The sequence below is a fragment of the Nannospalax galili genome, unplaced genomic scaffold (assembly GCF_000622305.1).
Source record: "Nannospalax galili isolate Female #2095 unplaced genomic scaffold, S.galili_v1.0 scaffold342, whole genome shotgun sequence".
NCBI classification, from domain to species: Eukaryota; Metazoa; Chordata; class Mammalia; order Rodentia; family Spalacidae; genus Nannospalax; species Nannospalax galili.
In genome coordinates this window covers 1,830,509-1,852,304 of record NW_008349359.1, presented here as the reverse complement: position 1 = coordinate 1,852,304, position 21,796 = coordinate 1,830,509, and the positions used below count along the sequence as shown (strand labels likewise).

At 45.3% G+C, this 21,796-nt stretch overlaps 1 protein-coding gene across 1 annotated transcript in view; it reads left to right on the top strand.

Moving 5' to 3' along the window:
* Positions 1-8,693, top strand: part of Pla2g4d (phospholipase A2 group IVD) — a 50,753-nt gene extending 42,060 nt beyond the window's left edge. Inside the window, exons 15-21 of the mRNA XM_008846812.2 lie at positions 4,435-4,552; positions 4,897-5,034; positions 5,248-5,352; positions 5,478-5,669; positions 5,913-6,079; positions 6,634-6,820; positions 8,467-8,693. Of these exons, the coding sequence (XP_008845034.2) occupies positions 4,435-4,552; positions 4,897-5,034; positions 5,248-5,352; positions 5,478-5,669; positions 5,913-6,079; positions 6,634-6,820; positions 8,467-8,693 (1,134 nt within the window). The remainder of the gene's footprint in view (positions 1-4,434; positions 4,553-4,896; positions 5,035-5,247; positions 5,353-5,477; positions 5,670-5,912; positions 6,080-6,633; positions 6,821-8,466) is intronic.
* The last annotated feature ends 13,103 nt before the right edge of the window (positions 8,694-21,796 follow it).

Genomic DNA, 21,796 nt, shown 5'->3' with positions numbered 1-21,796 from the left:
TGATATAGCTGTACTTTTCCACAGTTATACCTTCATTGAATTTCTTTCCGCAACCCCTTGGTTATAGTCATTCCTTTCTTCAGCTCTTTGTATTGCTTCCAGAACTCTCTGAAGGGCTGGTTTTGTGGACATGAATTCCTTCAGCCTATTTATGTCAGGGAAGTTTTTTCTTTCCCCTTCGACTGTAATAGACATTTTGGTTGGGTATAGTAATCTGGGTTGGCATCTGTGGTCATTTAAAACTGGGAATACTTTGGTCCAGGCTCTTCTGGCTTTCATAGTTTGCACTGAAAATTCAGCTGTAATCCTGGCACATGCCTGTAGTCCCAGCACTTGGGAGGCAGAGGCAGGCGGATCTCTGTGAGTTCAAGGCCAGCCTGGTCTACATAGTGAGTTCCAGGACAGCGGGGGCTACAGGGAGACCCTGCTTCCAAAAAAAAAAAATGTTATGTGACTTGTTTTTCTTTTGCAGCTTTCAGTATTGTCTCTTTGTTCTGTACGTTTAGTGTTTTTACTATGATGTGCTGTGGAGAGTTTCTTTTCTTGTCCTGTCTGTTTGGTGTTCTATATGCTTCTTGTATTTGTATGGGCATGTCTTTCTTTCATTTTGGGAAATTTTCTTTCACAATTCTGTTGAACATCTGGTCCATGCTATTATCTTGGGATTCTTCTCCTTCCTGTATGCCTATGATTCGTAAGTTTGGTCTTTTTATGGTGTCACACAATTCCTGCATATTCCATTCTTGTGAGTTCTTAAATTTTTCATAATCTTTGCTTGAGTGGTCTTGTTTGTCCACTTTATCTTCCAGTCTTGATATTCTGTTTTCCATTTCATTTATCCTATTGGTGAGGCTTTCTCCTGTCCTTTCTAATTGGCTTAGTGTGTGTTTCACTTCCTCCTTCATTTCACGCTGAGTGCTCTTCAGTATTTCTAACTCTTTTCTGAATTCATTCAGTTTATCCCTATCTTCCTTCAGTTCTTTGATTTCTTTTTTTCTGTGTTCTTTAAATTCATTGAATTCTTTTATCATGTTTATGATTCTTCTTTTGAGTTCCATGCCCTGCATTATCTCTAGGGGGTTCTCACTGTACTCCTCTAGAAGACTATTGGTATTTGATAGGGATATGTTATTTTGGTTTTTCATGTTATTATTTTTTTCTCTGTGATTTTGACATGTGAATTTCTTTTGTAGTTTCTGATTCTTGTGTGAGATTGGAGCCTTCAAGTTTAAGTCTGCTTCTTTTTGTGAACTTTATGTGTCTTTTTAGTTTACTTTTTGGGCATGAAAAGCTGGTTCCTCTAAGCTTCCGGTTCTCTCTTTTGATTTTATTTTGGAGTGGCCAGATTGCTTTTGTCTTCAGGAGTTCCCACAGAGGCCCAAGTCAGGTGAGGATCAGATGCGGTCAGGCTTTCTCCTAAGGTCTAGATCCCTCCAGGAAAGATTTTGGCTTCAGGAATTTGGGGGTTGGACTGGCCTGGGAGCCAGGCCCAGGAAATACGCTGGTCTAGGGCAAATGGTGTCTGTGCCACCCAGAGATGCAAAGGGAGATGGGGGTGGGAAGATGCCCCAAGGACTCCTGGGGACTGTACTGAGGAACTGGGTTGGTCTGGATGCAAAGGATCAGGAAGTAGTCATGGTTTCCCTGGTGTCTGGGGCGCCAAGACAAGGAATGGGACAGGTAACCAGGCTAGGAGCCAGTATGGCTCTTTTTGATCAGGATTATTTTGGCTATTTGTGCTTCCATATAGATTTTAGTATTTTTTTCCTAGTTCTGTGAAGAATGTCATTGGAATTCAGTGGGTCTTGCATTGGATCTATAAATCACTTTTGGTAGTATAGCTGTTTTTATAATACTAGTTCTACTGATCAGTGAGAATCTACTTAAATTCTTCTTTCAAATGATTGTGGCAACCCTTGGTCCTCTGCTCTCCATAACAGAATCAGTTAGTCATGTTTCACAATAGATACCAGATTTTGATTGAAATGGCATTGAGTTTATAAAACAAATATAATAATTTGAAATACTTTTATCTTATTAATGTGTCCTGTGTAGCCTTTGGATTCATTGTTTAAGTTCATATTCAGTTTTGAAGATGTTGTTTTTTTTACTAACTGACTTTTCTGTCTGGCAGCAACAACTAATTAACATAGAGGGGTGAAGCTTATTTAACAGTATGCTTTATGAGATGCTAGAAATATACGGTTTGATCCCAGCTATAAAGAAGACTTTTATTTAATTACTGTTTGATTCTACAGTAATGACTCCAGCATGAATTCATGTATATGATTTATAGAAATTTTTGGAGACAAGATCTCATGTAGCCCAGATTAGCCTCCACCTTGACATATATCTGAGGCTGTCTTTGAACTCTTGATCCTCTTGCCTCTATCTCCCAAGTGTTTGGATTACAGGCATGTACCAGTGTGCCTGGTTTATGCAGTGTTGAGAATCAAACCCAAGGCCTCATGCATCCTAGCAAGCACTCTATCAGCTGAGCTACATCACCATCTTTTATTTATATTTAAAAAAATTTTGATGGTGCTCAGAATGGAACCCAGAACCTTGTGCATGCTAGGCAAATGTTCTGACAACTAACTTACATCCTCTGCCTTAGGCATCAACATTTTTCTTTATTCTTTTGTTGGTAAGCACTAAACTGCTTAGAAGCTGCTTACTATTCCTTATGGAGAAACTCCTAGTTTTTTCCCTTTCCTTATGATTCTGTACTTCTGAATAAATATTTTATACACCCTTTAGTCTACCACATTCAATGCCTGTAGCATGTCAGCACATCACCTACACAATACCAAGCCCTGACATTGCCCGTGGGTCCCTTGAATTGTCAAGAATGGAGTCTTCCAGCACTAGAGAAACTTGCCTGGAAAATGGAGGGCTGGAGACCAAGAGCCCTAGCCAGCTTACTGAAGCACTTCCAAAGGGTATACCAGAGGCTGTTTGAAAAGATCAAGAGGTCTGCTGACTCTCCCAGAACTTTACCCAGGGCAGAAATGGTGTAAGTGTAGTAAAATGACGATTTCTCACTCTGCCATCACACCTATCAAAAGAGAAGCAAACAGGATTGCTAATCACTTTGAGGAAGAAAGCTGGTGGCAGATCCCTCCCTCTTTCCATGGCACACATTCACACGTGGCACTGACTTGTCCAGATGACATCAACTGCAACAGGGCCCAGAGTCCTATTTGGGGATTTTCTTGTTAATTTCTGATAACTCCAGGCATATTGGGTTCTAATAAGAGCTTGGGGCAGAGGCCTGGCCTGGACACATGAATGTTCTCCTTAAGTGGTGGAAGGCCCACAAGAAGGAGGATAGGCAGTGGTAATGCTGGGCTTTTGTCATGGGCATGGGAGGGGGCTCCTCACTGGGGATACTGGGCTAGACTTCTGGAACACACAGCTTCTTGGTTACCAGTATCACCTGGGGTGATATTTATTTTAAGAAGACAGATTCTAAAGTGATGGGTAAATTGGTGCTCAGTAAAGACCCAGAAATCTGAACATTTAACCTGTTCTCTAAGCAAATAAGGGTTGATATGGCAGGCTGGGAGCCCAAGAGGACTCCATCTTTCTAGCTTGGACCACCTAAGACAGGGATGACACATTCCTAGTACATGAAATGTCCTGTCTGTAACAGTGCAGCCCTGTTCCTGTTGAGTGGGGCTCCAGACAGTTACCACTATTCACATTGCCCAAGCTCCAGGGGAACTCCATGCACATCTCAGATTCAGGTCAGAATAATGTCTTTCTGTGCCCCTGGAACTCAGGGAGTTTCCATGGGGTCGCCTCGCAAACTGCAAGGCATTGCCTTGTTAGTAAAGACAGAGCTTGGAGTTTTATTTAAGTGAATTAGGGACAGAGGCAGGAATAAACCAAACCACATAGTACAACCTCTTACTGTGTGAAGTGAGAAAGGAGCGTGGTGTGGGGGAGGAAAGGGTGTCAGGAAAACATTTGGAAGAGACTGAGATTTGAACTGCATTAAAGTGAACCCAAAAAGAGCAGCACATCCCTGGCACAGCATAGAATGTGTGCTAAAAGGAGATTGCTCTATGCTTTCTAGAAATCAATCTCTCTCTCTCTCTCTCTCTCTCTCTCTCTCTCTCTCTCTCTCATATTTATATGTTTGTATCTGTGTCCATACCCACATTCAATACAGCTATAAATTCACAGAGCTGGAAGAACAGGATGGGGATGGGGGTAGGGGCTTACTGACATTGTAGTCTTTGAGAATGACCCTTCCTGAAGATATGGTGACCTACATATGGGGCTGGTCAGAACCGGCTGCACACACCCATTCATACCCTCAGAACTCAATGGAGCAGCTGCTTCCTCACCACCCCCTCTGCCCCCATCCTACCCTGGCCCTGCTGGAATGCTTCCTATACACGCTGATCCTCATGCCTCCGACTGCAGGTGACAGATCAGAAGCTGTCGGGACAAAGAGCTGCACTGGAGCATGGTCAGAACCCTCTACCCCTCTACTTGAGCCTCAATGTCAAAGAGAACAATCTGGATACCCTCCACTTTAAGGGTACAGCTCCACACACTGCAGCCTTCAATACCCTTCAATTCCTCCTGACCCTCAGAGTCCCCAGAGTATTCAGTGTAGCAACTCCCGCAGAGTGTCCAATCTCTGGAAGGGTGGTGGTCCAGGAGTCAGCCAGGGAACACTCTATCCTTGAGTGTCTGAGCATGTGAACAGGGGTGAGGGTGGTCACCCAGGAGTCTGCTTTCCTCACATCTGCAGTGTTGGGAACAGGCAGGGAGGAGCTGGAGGCCTGCCAGGGATAGTGTCACTGGCCCTCAAGAGAGCTGGGAGTCCCACCTCCTAGCCTACTCCCCTCATATCCCCACCTCTCTTTCCCATCCCATTAGAATGGGTGGAGTTCTCTCCCTATGAGGTTGGATTCCTGAAATATGGATGCTTTGTCCCTCCTGAGCTCTTTGGCTCTGAGTTCTTCATGGGGCGGCTGATGAGGAGGCTTCCTGAGTCCCAGATCTGCTTTCTGGAAGGTGAGAGAGGTCTCTTTCTTGATGGGACTCCTGTAGCTCAGGTATGGGCAGAGCCCCAGGGTGAGGGGCAGGTGCACAGAGGGGAAGAGCCATTGCCAGAACAGCCTTCTCTCCACATACATTTTCCAATGACACCAGGTGTGGGACCATTGTGTGGGAAAGATAGGGTGCTGGGGCCTAAGGGCTGACCCCTCTTGGGGATTTGACCTTCAGGTATCTGGAGCAACATTTTCTCCATAAACTTGATGGACATTTGGTATGATTTAACCTCTGGGAAAGACTGGAAACATCGCATTGCAGACAAGGTCCAGAACTCAGGTAGAAGAGCTGCTGGAGGTGGGGGCCTTGGATGAGGTATTCCTCTTTGGAGACTGGTGGAGGGGAAGGAAGGACAGGCATTTCTGGGCCTCTCACTGGAGCAATGTTTGTGTCTCTGGATACAGAGGAGACCTTGACCTCCTCTGGAACCTCCTCCTGTGTGGAGGCCTCATGGCTGCAGCCTGGAACAGCCCTGGCCAAGGCATTTAAGGGCTTCCTGACTGGCAGGCCATTCCACCAGTGCAGTGCCAACTTCCTCCATGGCCTCCAGCTGCACCGGGACTACTGTGACCAGAAAGACTTCTCCACCTGGGCAGGTAAGGGCCAGGGCTCTATGTCTCCACAAGGCCAGTCTCCTGGGTGGGGATGAGCTGTGGTTGCTGGCTGACAGAGGTATGGGGAGAGGTATGATCTGGAGAAGTTCCCATTGGTGGTCTGGGGGAAGCACTGAGGTGACCTGTATTCAGAGGTAAGAAGAGGATGCAGAGGGGAACGTGGTGGAGGAGCGTGCTGCTCTTGGCAAGGTGGCTGCTTCTAATTGTCATTGCTTTTCCCATCAGACTGCCACCTAGACAACATCCCCAGTCAGCTGACCCCCAAGGACCCTCAGCTCTTCTTAGTGGACGTTGGCTACTTCATCAACAGCAGCTGTCCCTCCATGTTCCGGCCTGGCCGCCAAGTGGACCTCATACTCTCCTTCAGCTACTCCCAATCCTCACCCTTTGAGGTGCCTCTAGTCACTCTGTGGAAACCCTTCTGCTCAACCAAGCTAACCTCCAGGGATGAGCAACAGGGCCACTGTGCCACTGCTGTACACTTCCTATGACCCTTAGGGAGGAAGCTGGGTACTCAGTTGGGAAGGGCAGTGGTGGTGCTGGTGCCCTGGGCTCCCAGGACAGATGAACAGGAAACTCTTTGGGGTAGAACAGCTGGACAGAGCTGGCGAGAGACCCCCAAGCATTCCCACAGACAACCCCCAACTTTCTCTGGGAACTCTGGGTTATGGTAATGCACATGTAGGTCCCCTCCTGAGGCCTTCTAGGCTTTCAGACTAAATTGATGGAGCAACTGGGTGAGGGGTGCTGGGCCTTCATCTCCAACTAAAACTTTTAACCACTGGGACCCTCAGATTCCCCCAGAGGGCAGCTTAGATTGGTGGGGCGGGGGGAATAGAACCAGGCTGTAGTCTTGATGCTGAGGGAGTTAGAACAGACCTAGCATATTTTAGAGTATAGATCTGAGATGATTTGGCTCTCTCTGGGCCACCCTCTGCCCCACCAGACGCTGCAGCAGGCTGAGAAGTACTGTAGAGGTCGGGGCCTGCCCTTCCCCCACGTGGAGCCCAGCCCTGAGGACCAATGCCAACCCCAGGAGTGCCATGTCTTCTCAGACCCCACCTGCCCCAAGGCCCCTGTTCTTCTGCACTTCCCTCTGGTCAATGGCTCTTTCAGGGACCACTCAGCCCCTGGTGAGGCTCCCCTTCCCCTACCAGTCTGGGTTTCGGGCTGGTCTTATCAGTCTTTGGACATGTCTCCCTGGCCACAGTGGCTGATGCCCACATTCCTGTAATACCCTCATTCCTGTAATACCATCATGTCACTGTCCTGATGTCTTCTTTGTCACAACCCTTTGTGCCTCTGAACACCCCAAACTCCTGTTCGCCTGCCCCTCCAGGGAGCTCCTCTCCTCAAAGGTCCCTCTAAATCTAAGCCCTCACCACTTGCCTTCCTATCCTCTTTCCTGCCAGCTTGTCAGAATTTCATCTCCTTTGGGTGGGGGAAGCTAATGTTTCTTGGTGCATTGTTCCCATGATTCTGAATCTTCTAGATTTGCTCTTTTTTAGTTGTTGTTTGTTTTGAGACAAGGTCTTGCTGGATAGTCTGGTACTGGTACCAGGCTGGCTTGGTACTCACTGTGTACCCCAGATTGGCCTTAAATTCACAGCAATCCTCCTGGCTCAGTCTCTTGAGTACTGGGATTACATGTGTACATCATCATACCTGGTTTCTGGCTTTACTTTTTCTCCTTTTGTTTTCCTTTCTTCTTTTTCTCTTCCTCCCTCCCCCACCTCCCTCCCTCCTTTTGTTGTACTAGGTTTTGAGTCTAAGGCCTCACACACACCAGGCAAGTGCTCTTCACTGATCTACCCCCCAACCCCCGCCCATTTTTAAAAGTTGCCCAGCAAAGCCAGGCATAGTGGTGCACGCCTGTAGTCCCAGCACTTGGGAGGCAGAGGCAGACAGATCTCTGTGAGTTCAAGGCCAACCTGGTCTATGTAGTGAGTTCCAGGACAGCTGGAGCTACAGGGAGACCCTGTCTCAAAAAGACCAAAAAAAAAAAAAAGAAGTTGTCCAGGGCCTGGAGAGATGGCTTAGCAGTTAAGAGCATTGGCTGCTTTTGCAGAGAACCTGGGTTCAGTTCCCAACACCCACTGGCAGCTAGCAACGGTCCCTACCTTCAGTTCCATGGGATCCAATGCCCTCTTCTGGCCTCTGCAAACATTGCATGCACCTGGTGCACTTAGCATACATGCAGGCAAAACCACTCTGATGTATAAAATAAAAAATAAATAAAACAAGAATTTTTTTTTAATTTAAAACTTGCCCAGGCTACCTGTGAACTCTTTCTGCAGCCCAGGCAGGCCTTGAACTTGCATCCTGCCTCAGTCTCCTGAGGAGGTGGACTTGTAGGCCTGTATCACTATACCAGGCTCCCAACTTTATTCTTAACATGTGAAGCCCATATCTTGGAATTCTGGGGAACTTTTCTCTCTCTATCTATACTTCTTCTTCCAAAGCAAAAAAACCCCTTTTTTTCTATCATGAACTTTAAGAATCCGTTCCCTAACCCAACTGACTTCCTTGTTCTCGCTGTTTCTAGCTTCTTGGGAAGTAATGGGGCAGTATGGTGAGCTGCCTGAAGAGTGGGAGGAATGTCATCCTTTCGAGGGCAAAATTGAATCCTACCGCTCACATTTGCATTTCTTAGCAAAGGGGAAAAGCGATGACCTTTTCTTTGGGGAACAGCCTCCTCTGGGCACAGCTGCCAAGGCTTAGTCTTGCCCAGTTGAGGCCTTTGGGTCCTGCTCCAGAACCTCTTCTCATCCTTGGGCAGGTGTCCGGCGCAGCCCTGCTGAGCTCCAGGCTGGTCAAGTGGATCTCACTGGGGCCACCTCCCCCTACATCCTGTACAACATGACCTACAAGGAGGAAGACTTTGACCGTCTGCTGAAGCTCAGTGACTACAATGTGCAGAACAACCAGAGCACCATCCTGCAGGCCTTAAGGACTCTTCTGAAGTGCAGAGCCATAGAGGCCAAGCCATCGGGGGTGCAGACATGACACTTCTCAGAGACCCTTAAGACCCCAAGGGCCACACTCTGACCCTCCAGGAGCTGGGGGATTTAACTCTGAACCTGGGCACTGCCCAGACACCCTGGATGGCCCTCTCCCAGTCCTGCGCCACTTCGGTAGCTGGTCTTACTGTCCAGAGGGGCTGTACTCTCACATACTCTTCTCCCCTATGTTCTTAGCTGGTTTGAGAGGAGTTGAAAAACTCCTCACCTGGCCAGTGCATACAACAGTTGGCCATACCAGACAAGCTTTCACAAGTGATTACTTTCATTTCTGAGCAGAATGGATTCAGGGTGACTTTAGGCAATTGGACTCACACAGCCTGCTCTTCCTCTTCAGTATGCAAGGTTTTTTGTGTATATGAGATAGGAGCTCAAAAAAAAAATCTCTATCTTAAGATCTCACTATGCCTCAGTATACATGTCTTAGAGTTAAATTTATTCATCAGTATTTTATTCTTTTTGATGATATTATAAATAGAATTATTATCTTAATGTCATTTTGAGATTGTTTATGAAAATTCAAGTTATTTTTGTATTTTGAACTTGTATTCTCCAATCCTAAAATTATCTTGAATACTTTTCTATGGCATTCATACATATATATATGTGTGTGTGTGTGTGTGTGTGCATCATTTTTTTGAGTCAGGATATCACTATGTAGCCCTGGTTGGCTTGAAACTTGCTATGTAGTCTAGGCTGACTTCCTACCTGCCTCTGCCTCCCAAATGCTGGTATTAAAGGTGTGTACTACCACACCTAGCCTTATTTATGGCTTTTTAGCTCTGCCGGGCCCCCTACCTCCTAGATAAAAGTTATGAAGACATCCATTTGTATAATCACCCCCAATGCCTGACAGCACCCAATTCAGGACAAGCCTTTGCTACTTGAACATTTCCTGGAGAGATGGATCAGTGGTTAAGAGCACTGGCTGCTCTTGCAGAGGACCTGAGTTTGGTTCCTAGAACCTACATGGCAGAACAACCATCTGTAACTCCAGTTCCAGAAAATATAATGCCTCCTGACCTCCTTGGTCATTACATACACATTGTGCACTTAGATACGTGCAGGTAAAACACACATACACATAAAATTCTTAAAAAAATCACATCCTGCAAACCCAAATCCTTCAATAAGTCCAACCTTCACCTCTACTGAGATAACGACTTATTTAGCAACAACTATCAATGAAATTCCAACCACCAGAGATGTTCCTAGTAGTCTTTGGTAGACACTGATGGGTTGAGCAACTTGCTCAAGATCACTAATCACAGACAAGCTGTGGTCGCCAGCTGTGGCTGCTCTCCTCCAGCTATGGCTGCTCTCCTGCTCTCTTAGTTCCTCTGATCAGTCATCCGGTCCGGACCCCAGGGCTGGTGAGGAGACTGTGTCAGCAGAGCTGCATTCAGACACAGGAGACCAGGCTAAGTGACACAGGTCTGCTTTATTGCAGGAAAGCACACGCTTATATAGGGATAGTGGTCCAATCACAGCACAGCAAGTAGGATACCTTGATTCCAAGGATGGTGATTAGGGAGTGGCAAGCTCTAGGCATCAGTCTCATGATCTGCCAATGGGAGCAAAATGTCACAAGGCATTCCTTGTGGCTCCAGCAGTCGGGCCGTTGCCTCAGGCCTGCTGTATGGCTGTCAATAAGACTTTCACCCTAGGCTCAAGCCTGTCTCCCACAACAAGCATAGTACACATCTGTAATACCAGCATTCAGGAGTCCGAGGCAGGAGGATTACTGGTTTGAGGCCAGTCTGGGCGACATAACAAGACCCTACTTCAAAACAAAACAAGCCAAGCATAACATACACCTTTAATCCCAGCACTCGGGAGGTAGAGGCAGGCAGATCTCTGTGACATTGAAGCCAGCCTGGACTACATAATGAGTTCCAGGCCAACTGTAGCTACAGGGAGACCCTGTTTCAAAAACACCAAACCAAACCAAGCCCAAACCTAACAAGAACTGGTGAGAGGGCTCAGCAGGTAAAGGAACTTGTTGCCAAGCATGACAACCTGAGTTTAATCCCAGGACCCAAATGGTAAGAGAGAACCGACTCCTGCAAGTTGTCCTCTGACCTCTGTATGCTTGCTGTGGCATGTGTGTGCACACACACAAAATAAACAAATAAAATGTAACAAAAAAAAAAGTCCAAGGGGTGGGAGAGATGGCTCAGTAGTTAACAGCACTTGCTACTGTTACAGAGGTCTTAGGTTTGGTTCCAAGCACCCACATGGCAGCTCACAACTCTATAATTCCAGTTCCAGGGGATCTGACACCCTCTTCAGATTTCCTTAGACGCCAGGCGTGCACATGGTGCTCATACAGACAAACACGCCTACATGTAAAATAAAAATAAATATTTTATAAATGATAAAAAAGAAACCCACAACCAAACAGACAAACTCACTAAATTTGAAAATGGCAAGGCCAGGTACTGGGCAGATGGCTCAGGGATAAGAGAACTAACTGGTTGTTCTTGCAGAGGATCCAGGTTCAGTTTCCAGCACCCACATGGCAGCTAACAACCATCAGTAACTCTAGTTCCAGGGAATCCTATGCCCTCTTCTGACCTCTTCCAGCATTGTATGCACAGTTGTATTTACATACACGTAAAACAGGCATTCACATGGAATAAAATAAATAAATAAATTTTTAGCAGTGTATGGTGGCATACAATTTTAATCTCAGCACTCTGTGAGACTGAGGCCAGCCTGTTCTATATAGTGAGTTCCAGGCTAGGAACTGAGGCCAGCCTGGTCTACATAGTGAGCTCCAGGGCTACAGGGAGATGCAGCCTTTAAAAAACTAAAAATTGCCGGCGGTGGTGGCGCACGCCTTTAATTCCAGCACTTGGGAGGCAGAGGCAGGCGGATCTCTGTGAGTTCAAGGCCAGCCTGGTCTACATAGTGAGTTCCAGGACTGCTGGGGCTACAGGGAGACCCTGTCTCAAAAAGACCAATAAATAAGTAGATAAATAAATAATAAATAAATAAATAAAATAAAAATTTATTAATTAGAATAAAAATAGTTTTAACTTTTTTATTAAGTGGCAAAGGCAGGCCCAGAGCTGGGGCTTTTCACAGCAGTTCCCTGATTTCCAAGCCTTATCTCTTCGTCTTTGTCAGTCTGTAACATATCCTGTTGCTAGAGATCTGACTTTACAATGGAGCAATCTGGGTTTTGCTGTCAGCTATGGACAGGCAATCTTGAGGCCCCTACATGTCTTGTTTGGCAGGAATGTCTTTGTTTCCTGGGGTCACTGACCTCAACTGGTTGAAGGAACTGGAGATTAAAAGTACTAGCCTGACCTCCAGGAATCAATCTCTAGGGACAATCTGGTGACATTCCTGATTAGCAACAGGAAACACTCTTCCCTATTTTGCCCTATGTGAATTGTCCCGTTCTTGGCCAAATGGAGGGAATATCATCTAAGACGGCAGAGAAGGAGCCTGGAGTCAGTACTGGAAGCCCCCATAGACTCTGCCCTGTGCTCCCTCAGCTCATTTTAGTGTGGGTTTTTCTTTTCTTTTGATTGATTTTTATTTTATGTGTATGAGTGTATTGCCTGCATGTATGTAAGTGCACCTGTGTCACACAATGCCCGAGGAGGACAGAAGAGGAGTTGGATCCCCTGGAACTGGAGTTACAGACAGTTGTTAGCCACTATGTGGATGCTGGGATTCGAACCTGGGTCTTCTGCAAGAACAGCCAGTGCTCTTAACCGAGGAGCCATCTCTCCAGCCCCTGCTGCCCATTTTAACTTGCATCTTTTTGATATCATAAACCTGTCATGATAAGCCTAGTGCTTTTTTGATGCTCCAAGTTTCTACCCCTCCAGACAGAGTGACAGGAGTCATCTTAGCAGGTCAGGCAGTCCTAAAGACCTCCAAATGAGTGTAGCCAGCTGGTCCAAAGTACAGATGAGGACTGAGTTGAGGGCACTGTGTGGAACTGTGCCCTCAGGCTGTACAGACCTGTGCCCTCTGTGGCAGAGACCTAGAGACCTGGGAAGATTTGGCAGGCCACAGGAATATATCCTTGCCCTGGGGTTCAAGCAGCTCCAGGCCCCAATGCTCTTGAGAATCTGAGAGAAACAGGGCAAAGGCAGTATCCATTCAGAGACCTTAACAAGGTCAGAGAGAGCTGGGGAATGGTCACATACTCCCCAGAGTGGGTAGGATGAGGCTACTGCCATACCTGGCACATGATCCCTGTGTGTTTGTCCCTCCTATTCTCACCCCAGGGCCCTGACTCCTGAGGGCTAAGATGCCCTGTCAGCCCCACCCTGATCTGGTAAGGACTATGATACCAGCAGGTGTCAGACCCCACCCACAGGCACCAAGGCATATTGCATAAGGCTCTTCTTGCAGCCTATGGGCCCCTCCCAACCAGCCCAGAGAGGGCAGGCCAAGACAGGTGGCTCAGTTGGCTATCTCAGCACATCCTAGTCCCAGACTGACTACTCTCTGCTCAGCACAGGTGGGGGCCTCGAATAGAAAACAAAGGGTGGCCTCGGATAGCTCTTTTTCTTGATCAAATTGTGTTTCTCTTAACAAAATGACTTTGTGTTAGAAAACTTACAAAAAAATTAGCAATGTAAAGACCAAAAGAAAATATGAAAATAATTGCCTGATAAAATTCTTCACAATCTCAGAATTTATCAAAACTCTTAGTGTCTTGATGCATGGTGACAAGTATTGGGTCACAGTGCCTCGCTATTTATTCAAACAGTATTCTGTATGTTTCTCTGAAGATGATTAAATTGTTTTCTATTTATTAATCTATTTGTTATTTTTAAATGACAATCCCATCCTTTTCTAAATATTTTATTTATTATTTTTTAATTTTATGTGCATGAGTGCTTTGCCTGCGTTTACGTAAGGTACACCCATGTCATGCAATACCTGTGGAAGTCAGAAGAGGGCATCAGATCCTCTGGAACTGAATTACAGATAGTTGTTAGCTACCATGTGGATGCTGGGAATCGAACCTAGGTCTTCTGCAAGAGCATCCAGTGCTTTTAACTGCTGAGCCATCTCTCCAGCCCCTATTTATTTATTTTTGAGACATGGTCTCCCTGTAGCTCTAGCTAGCTTGGAACTTGCTGTGTAGAGCGGGCTGGCCTCTTTCTTGCAGGGATCTACTTGCCTCTGCCTCCCAAATGCTGGGTGCCACTGTGTCTGGCTGACCTGTTTATGTGTATAAATATTTTGCCTGCGGGTATGTAAGTGCACCCATGTTATACAGTGCCCACTGAGGCCAGAAGAGGGTATTAGATCCCCTGGAATTGGGGTTACTGACAGTTGTTAGCTGCTATGTGGGTTCTGGGAACTGAAACAGGTCTTCTGCAAGAGCAGTCAGTGCTCTTAACCACTGTGCCATCTCTCCAGATCCTGAAGATGATTTATTTTAAAATGAGGCCCATATTGAATTGATAGACTGAATACAGCAGATTACCTTCCATAATGTAGACAGGCCTCATCTCTTGAAGGATTTAATAGAACAAAGACTGGCCAGACAAGAAGGAATTCTGCCAACTGGCTCCCTGTGGACTCTGTATAAAGTCTTCCCTGGGAATCTAGCCTGTTGACCTCCTCCGTCAGATTTTAGACCCATCAAGCTTCCTCAACTATGTGAAACAATCTCCCAATTGTTTCGATTTTTTGTCTCTAAGTCTACATGCACACACACACACACATACACACACACACACACACACACATACACACACAGAGTCTATCCAGAGCCAGTCAAAAACATTCAGAAAAATATTTTTGCATCTGTGAAATAGACTCTGTCATTATTGCTAAACAACACAGTACAACAACTATACACACTATTTACATTGTTAAGGATTATAAGTTATCTAGAGATAATTTAACTAACATGGGAAGATTGTGTCAGTTGTGTACAAACACTATGCCATTTTATATAAGGGGCTGGAACATCTTCACATTCCAGGGGATCTAATACCCATTTCTGGCCTCCTGCATATACATGGTATACATAGTTCATACTGGCAAACACACATACAAATAAATTTTAAAAAATTAAAAATAGAGGAATGGGGGGGTGTGGTGGTGCATGCCTTTAATTCTAGCACTTGGGAGGCAGGGGCAGGTAGATTTCTGTGAGTTTGAGGTCAGCTTCTCTGTTTATTCTGTGCTGGGTCTGGATCTAAAGAATTAACCTGGCTTTATTCCATAGAAAAGTACTAAATGACCGCTTGAAAGTTCTATGTTGTTACAATTCTAACCCATAAACTTGCTGACAACTGTGGCATAAGAACAGAAGCTCCAGAGTTCAGGAATTCACCCTGAAGGTTTCAAGTGGGCTGCCTAAGAGTCGTTATTAGTACTATTCTACTTCTTTTTGCCACTTCCATTTGGTAGACCAAAATAGAGCTATATAATTTTATCATCTGGCATGACAAATGTAAAACAAACTTAATCTCATGTCTCAGTTCTTTAACCTGACTACTGACCTAGCTCAAAAACCCATCTGAAGCTTAAGGAGGCAGTTTCAAGGAAATGGATGAGGAACAACTTTAGGATTGTGGTAAGCACATTTCTCATACTTCCTGACTTCTGCTGCTCTGAGAAGTGCCTCTGTCTAGCTGAAGAGTCATTTTCCAAATTCTTGGTGAGAGTTGAAAAATGGGAATGAAGCTGGGCATGGTGGCACATGCTTTCAATCCCAACACTCAGGAGGCAGATCATGGTGAGTTCAAGGTCAGCCTGGTCTACATGTGAGTTCCAGGCCAGCTGGGGCTACAGGGAGACCTTGTCTCCCCCCCTCAAAAAAAAACACCCAAAACAAAAACAAAAATAGAAGAATGGATAAATTATATTGTAGGTGAGGAAAAAAACAGGGAAAAAGAATGAACTACAGCTTCACACATTGACATGGATGAATCTCAAAAACACAGTGTGGAATGAAAAATGCCAGTAAGTCCTATCTATATAGTTGCATATAGATTAAGTACCCATATATCAGCAATATATTATTTGAGATTTATATATACGTAGTAAACATACAAAAAGTGAAGAGGGCTGGCAAGATGGCTCAGAGGGTAAAGGTGATTGCTGCCAAGGCTGACAACCTGAGTTCTATCCCCAGAACCATATAGTGGAAGGAGGGAACTAACTCTTGTAATTGTCCTCTGACTTCCACCCATGTGCCGTGACACACATGGACACATACACACACACACACACACACACACACACACACACACACATGCACACATACACACACGCACACACGATGTAAAGAAATTTCTTTTTTTCTTTTTTGTCCTTTTGAGATAGGGTCTCCCTGTAGCCACAGCTGGCCTGGATTCACTATGGAGACCAAGCTGGCCTTGAACTCACAGAGATTTACCTGCCTCTGCCTCCTGAGTACTGGGATTAAAGGTGCGAGCCACCAGCTACCATGACCAGCAAAATTTTCTTAAGAAATGCTAAACGCAAACTTCAGTGTACTATTACCCTGATAAGGAAGGTTCTGGTTAGAGATGCAGAGGGCTTCAGAAACATTGGGCAATATTCTACTTTCAGTTGAGAGAGGGGGGGTTGAGTATTTTATCCCTCTTCACTTTTTATATGTGAGTGAATGGTCCTTATGTCCTTTATGTTTATGAAACATTTCATAGTAAAAATAACAGAAAGATGAAATCCGTATTTGGGGAACGATTTGGCAGCTCCAGGAGCAAAGTAGAGCAATGGCTGCCATTTACTGAGCACAACCAATAGCTTAGTCTAAGTATTTTCATTTTCCCATTTAGTTTTCACAACAGTCTAGAGAAGTAAGTAAATCCTGTGCCTAAGAGTTATTATCTGAGGCGAGAGATGGTAAAATAACATGCTCAAGGCCACAGAGCCACTAGGGGTGGAACCAGGATTCAAATCCAGGCCACCTGCCTGCTAGTTCATGTGCTAGGCCATCCCGTGTGCTGCCAAAGCTAATTTTCAGTCAGTAAAAGTTCCTGGTAATCCTCAATCCCAGTAGGGAACTCTGGCAATTTCTAGATTGGCCAACATGTCATAAGCCAGGCTTAATGAATTTCTTATCGTCTCATAAAATCTAGGACAGGTGGATTTATGGTGCAACCTGGGCCTGACTTGCCCAAGGTTGAGGGGAAAATCAGTTTGCTCAGCACTGAGGGGGTTGTTATGATGGGAGAATCTTGGTGCAAAAGTAGAGAAGGTCCTGGGTACATGGGGACATGTTGGTCACCCTACCTAACACCTGGCATTGAGCCAGAAACAGGGACAGAAGGACAGAAGGACAGAGGACTGGCTAACCTGATGCCACCCAGATTCAGGGAGATGGCGAGAAGAAAACACATACACACACATACACACACACACACACACACACACACACACACACACACGCACATGGAGTGCTATTGGCATTTAAGTAGTAATATTTTTCTACTAGTTAGAAAAACAACTTGTTCCCCTCTTGTGGGAACGGGAGAGTTAGAAGAGGGGGAAGAGGAGCTAGAAGTCTTCTCCTTCCAGCAGAGAGCTCAGGAGAAGGTGGGAGCTCTTTCCTGACTCTAGCCTTCTTTGGGGTGTCTGAAGATGAACTTGAGAAAGCCTCGAACAGCCAGACACAGACTGGGAAAGAAGCAGAAGATCCTGATAGTGAGAGAGGGCTGGGTTTGAATCCTGGGGTGTACCTTGAGGTGATTATTGAGTTTTGGGTTTTGTTTTGTTTTTTTGAAACAGAGTCCCCCTGTAGTCCCAGCAGGCCTGGAACTCACCATGTAGAGCAGGCTGGCCTCAATCTCATAGAGATCCACCTGCCTCTGCCTCCCTAGTGCTGGGATTAAAGGTGCGTGCAACCACTCCCAGCTTGATTAATAAAAAATGTAAGCCTCTTTCCTGACCTCTAAAAGGAGACAGCAGTCTCACCACAGTATTGCTTTGAGGATTGTACAGGATATTGTAGGTGATGGATCTGCCACAACACCTCACACACAGCGTGTATTTGCTAAATGGCATCTTTTCGTTTTTGTTTTTGTTTAGTGTTCAGAATGGCCCCCAAGCCCTCATACATTCGAGGCAAGTACTCTGACACTGACTGCACCCCCTGTTCAGTAGCTGTTATTTTAAAATTTATACATTATTTTAAATATTTACTTGTATCCTGGTTTGATGCAGCTTCATGGATATGGCACATTTTATGCACATAAATGTTTATTCCTTCAAGTGTAAATTATGTCCTGGGCGCTTTCAACAGCGTCTATATTGAAAAGCCAGCAAAATTAATTTGTGTGTGAAGATTACAGTTCAGCTGGCTACCACCAGGGGCTATGCTGTGACATGACTTGCTAGAAGAATGTGCCTCCCTGGTCCTTGGATAAGAAGAGGCTTCAAGAGAATAGAGCATATGCATCACTCTGTAAACCTTTCCTGCGCCTAAACTCATGTATCATTCGTATATTAATAATTAATTAGCATTTATGTTTGTATTCCAAGGAAGACATAATTCAAAGGAAAATTCAAAGTCACTGGGTGTGGTAGCATACCTTTAATCCCAGCACTAAGGAGGCAGAATCAGGAGGATCTTTGTGAGATCAAGGCCAGCTTGGTCTACATAGCAAGTTCCAGGCCAGCTGGGGCTACAGCGAGACCCTGTCTCAAAAACAAACAAACAAACAAACAACAAAACCAAAACCAAACAAAATTCAAAGACATAAACACTTAGGTGAAGCCTCTCAGTTCTATCATCATTATCCAAGCAGCTTGGACCTTTCCTATTCACAACCTGGATGCCCATCAACTGTAAAATGGATAAACACTAGTTAGCATGTTCATGCAACTAAGTAGCTATGTGAGTGGATTTTCATAAACATGGTGCTGATTGTAAGGAACCAGGTATACAAGAACAATCCTGAATGACTGCATTTACATAAAGTTCCAAAAGTGACCAAACTTACTATCCGATCCGAAATCAGAATGTTGTACCCTGGGGAACCTGGGGAGCCAGGATAGAGGGAAGACCAGGAATGTTCCTGGGTGTTGGTAAATGTTCTCTCTCTTGATCAGTGTGCTGTTTACACAGTTGTGGTCAATAGTATTTTGATATGTTCTCTATTTTTCTAGCTGATTATACAAGACCATTTACAGACAAGACATTTAGTTCTTACAGTTCTAGGGGCTGGGAAGTCCAAGGTTGAGGGACTACATCTGGTGAAGTTCTTCTTGGCTGGTGAGTCCCAAGTAGTGGTGGTATGGACATCACATGGTGAGAGGGGCCCAAACCAGCCAGACTAGTTTTTATAACAGACCCACTCTGGAGATAACTCATTAACCCATTAATCTATGGGTGGGTTAATCTATTCATGACAACAGAGCTCATATTATCCAATCACCTCACAGGTTCCCATCACTTTAAATACTATTAACCAAAGATTAAGTTTCAACATATGAATTTTTTTGGGTGGGGGACAAACACCCAAACCACAACAAACAGCAAGAATTCATCCATCTGCACACTTAGAATGGACCCACATTTCCATGTGTCAAGCTTCATCTAAGCATTTACTGAGTGGCTGGAGAGCTGGCTTAACTGTTAAAAGCATATACTGCTCTTGTAGAGGACCCAAGTTTGGTTCTCAGCAGTCAAGTCCAGCAGTTCACAACTGTCTATAACTCCAGCTTCAGGGAATCCAATGCCCTCTTCTGACCTCCACAGGCATTGCATGATGCAGGTGCACTTACGCATATGCAGGCAATACACTCATACACATAAAATAAAAATAATAAATAAAATATTTTTTAAAATAGTTTATTGAAAGGACTACTTCACTAGCGTGCTTGAGGGCCTAGGTTCAATTACCAGAACCAGGGGGAAAATGGCTTACTGCAAGCATCCTAGGATACCAACCTGTGCACAGAGAACTAAAGTCACTTAGCATTTGTACCTACCACATGAGTGTTCCCATCACTCCTCTTTTGACAACTCCTGCCCAATGGCCTAGGGTGGTGAGGGTGTGACCAGGACTAACCTATCTCAGTATGTCATCTCCCTGGCACTGGGGATTGGCCCAGGGGCAGACACCTTGCTCAAGCTAGCTGATCAGAGCTTGTTAACAAATGTCTCTCTGATGCTGGGGTTGCAGATGGGAGCAGGAAAGAGTCCTGCTGCTTCTCATCCCAGGTTCTGGTCTTCCTCAGTTCCCTGGATCTTCTTTTCACTTTATTCTGAGAGTCAACCTGTAGCTTTCCGGGCTACGTGATGGTAGAACTTGCTTCTTATGCTTAAACTCCTTTAGTTTGTCTCTTGATACCTACAACTGAAGAGAGTCAAGCCAGGCCTCTGGCTGACAGGGACAGCAGGAGGATAAAGAACAGTTTCTTCTGGAGAACAGACAATTGGCCTAGCCCCTGTCACAAGGGAAGGGCCAATGCTCCTCCCACATCAGGATGTGACCTTGGTGCTCCACATAATGTATGTCTATACTGGGGTAACCAGCTCCCCAAGTAACACATGGAATCATTTCCTTGCTTGGAGTTGTATTGAAGTTGTATTCTCCTAATTTCTCAAATTTCTTTACTTTAATAAGTCTCCAAACAGTTTAACTTAGAAAGATTTCTTTCCTTCCTGGGTTTCCCCCTGGGTGATAACTAAAACTCCCCCAGGATGCTTACCTAGTTCAAGGGCATACTGGCCAACCAAGAGGCAACTAGACAGCACTCAACCACAGCTTGTAGTTGATTCTTGGTCTATTTTGGTTCTCGGGGCCTCATGGTGTCACTGTTGAATAAAGAATCTATATGCTGCTGTTGCCTACCCTCCCCATGCTAGCACTGCTAGGCATCTATTCTGGGTGCCCTCTGTGCTCACTGCTGGGTGGTCTGGACAGCCAGGTCAGGTACCTCCCAGCATCCCCTATGGAAAGGAACCTAAGAGGGCTTCACAGGTTTCATGTTCCTAGAGGTAGGGGACACCAGTGTCTACCTACTTTCCCACAGCCTGCTGTGCCAGGTCTCACAAGGCAGCTTCAGCCACTCTGTGCTTGGGCCACTCCTTCCTCCCCCACCCCTGCCCCAACACTCTGCTCCTAGAATGAGAGAAATTCTATCTCAGGTCAAAGCTAGTCCCAATTCTTATAAGGCAAGGACCTAAGAGCTGGGGATCCAGGGTTTGACAAGCACCACCCTCCTTCGAGGAATACAGTATTTTATTTTTGCAAAAATAATGATGCTACTTGGAGCATATGTATGCTGTCCATAGAGTCATCTGACTGGGATATAGAAGCTACGCCTTTATAATGAGTTTGAACAGAAAGGGACTGGCATTGACGATGCCTACCAGTGATCATGTACTTTCTCTGAGCTTGCTGTTATCTTTATTAGTGTTTAATGAGTAAGGGGATGGGGGAAGAAACTAAGGCTCAGGAAGGTTGGGTTACTTGCCAATAATCTGCTCAAGAATCATGGGACTCACCACAGTCCCCACCATCTCCTGCGCGGGAAGGTAGCATTCCCTATGGAATAGGGACCCCACCCTCCCATCCACCGTGAAGCACTGGGGCCAGCTTTCTGTCTGTCCCAGGAGTGTTCACAGACCTGTGAGAAACTAAGATAACTGATTGCTGTCTTCCTGCATGATGGCTGCAGACAGGCGGCACCTTTAGATGAACCCCCACCTTCTTGTCAGGAGCAAAGTTAAGTGGGATTTTGTTCCCTGAAACTGGAGCCCCTGGGGCAGAGCCTGTCTGTATCAGGAGCCCCTTGGCTTTCTCTATTCTAAGCTCTTTTCAAACCAAATCAGTTTATAGAGGACTCTCAGCTCATTCTGGGGGGAACATGGATAAATTTAAGTTTTTTTCAATAACCGGCACCAACATTTTTCCTGCTCCTTATAAATACTGTTGAGGCAAGAGCGCCCTCCTGGATGACACCATTTCAGTAGTTTATTTAAACAACCACATTATTATGTTTATATTTTTATATTTGTGAATATTTTTCTTCTCTAAAACAGAAGGTCTATGGGTAGAAAAAATGCCTATGAACTAAGTCCTCAGCCTCCAAAACCTAGAGACACACCATACCCTATACAAT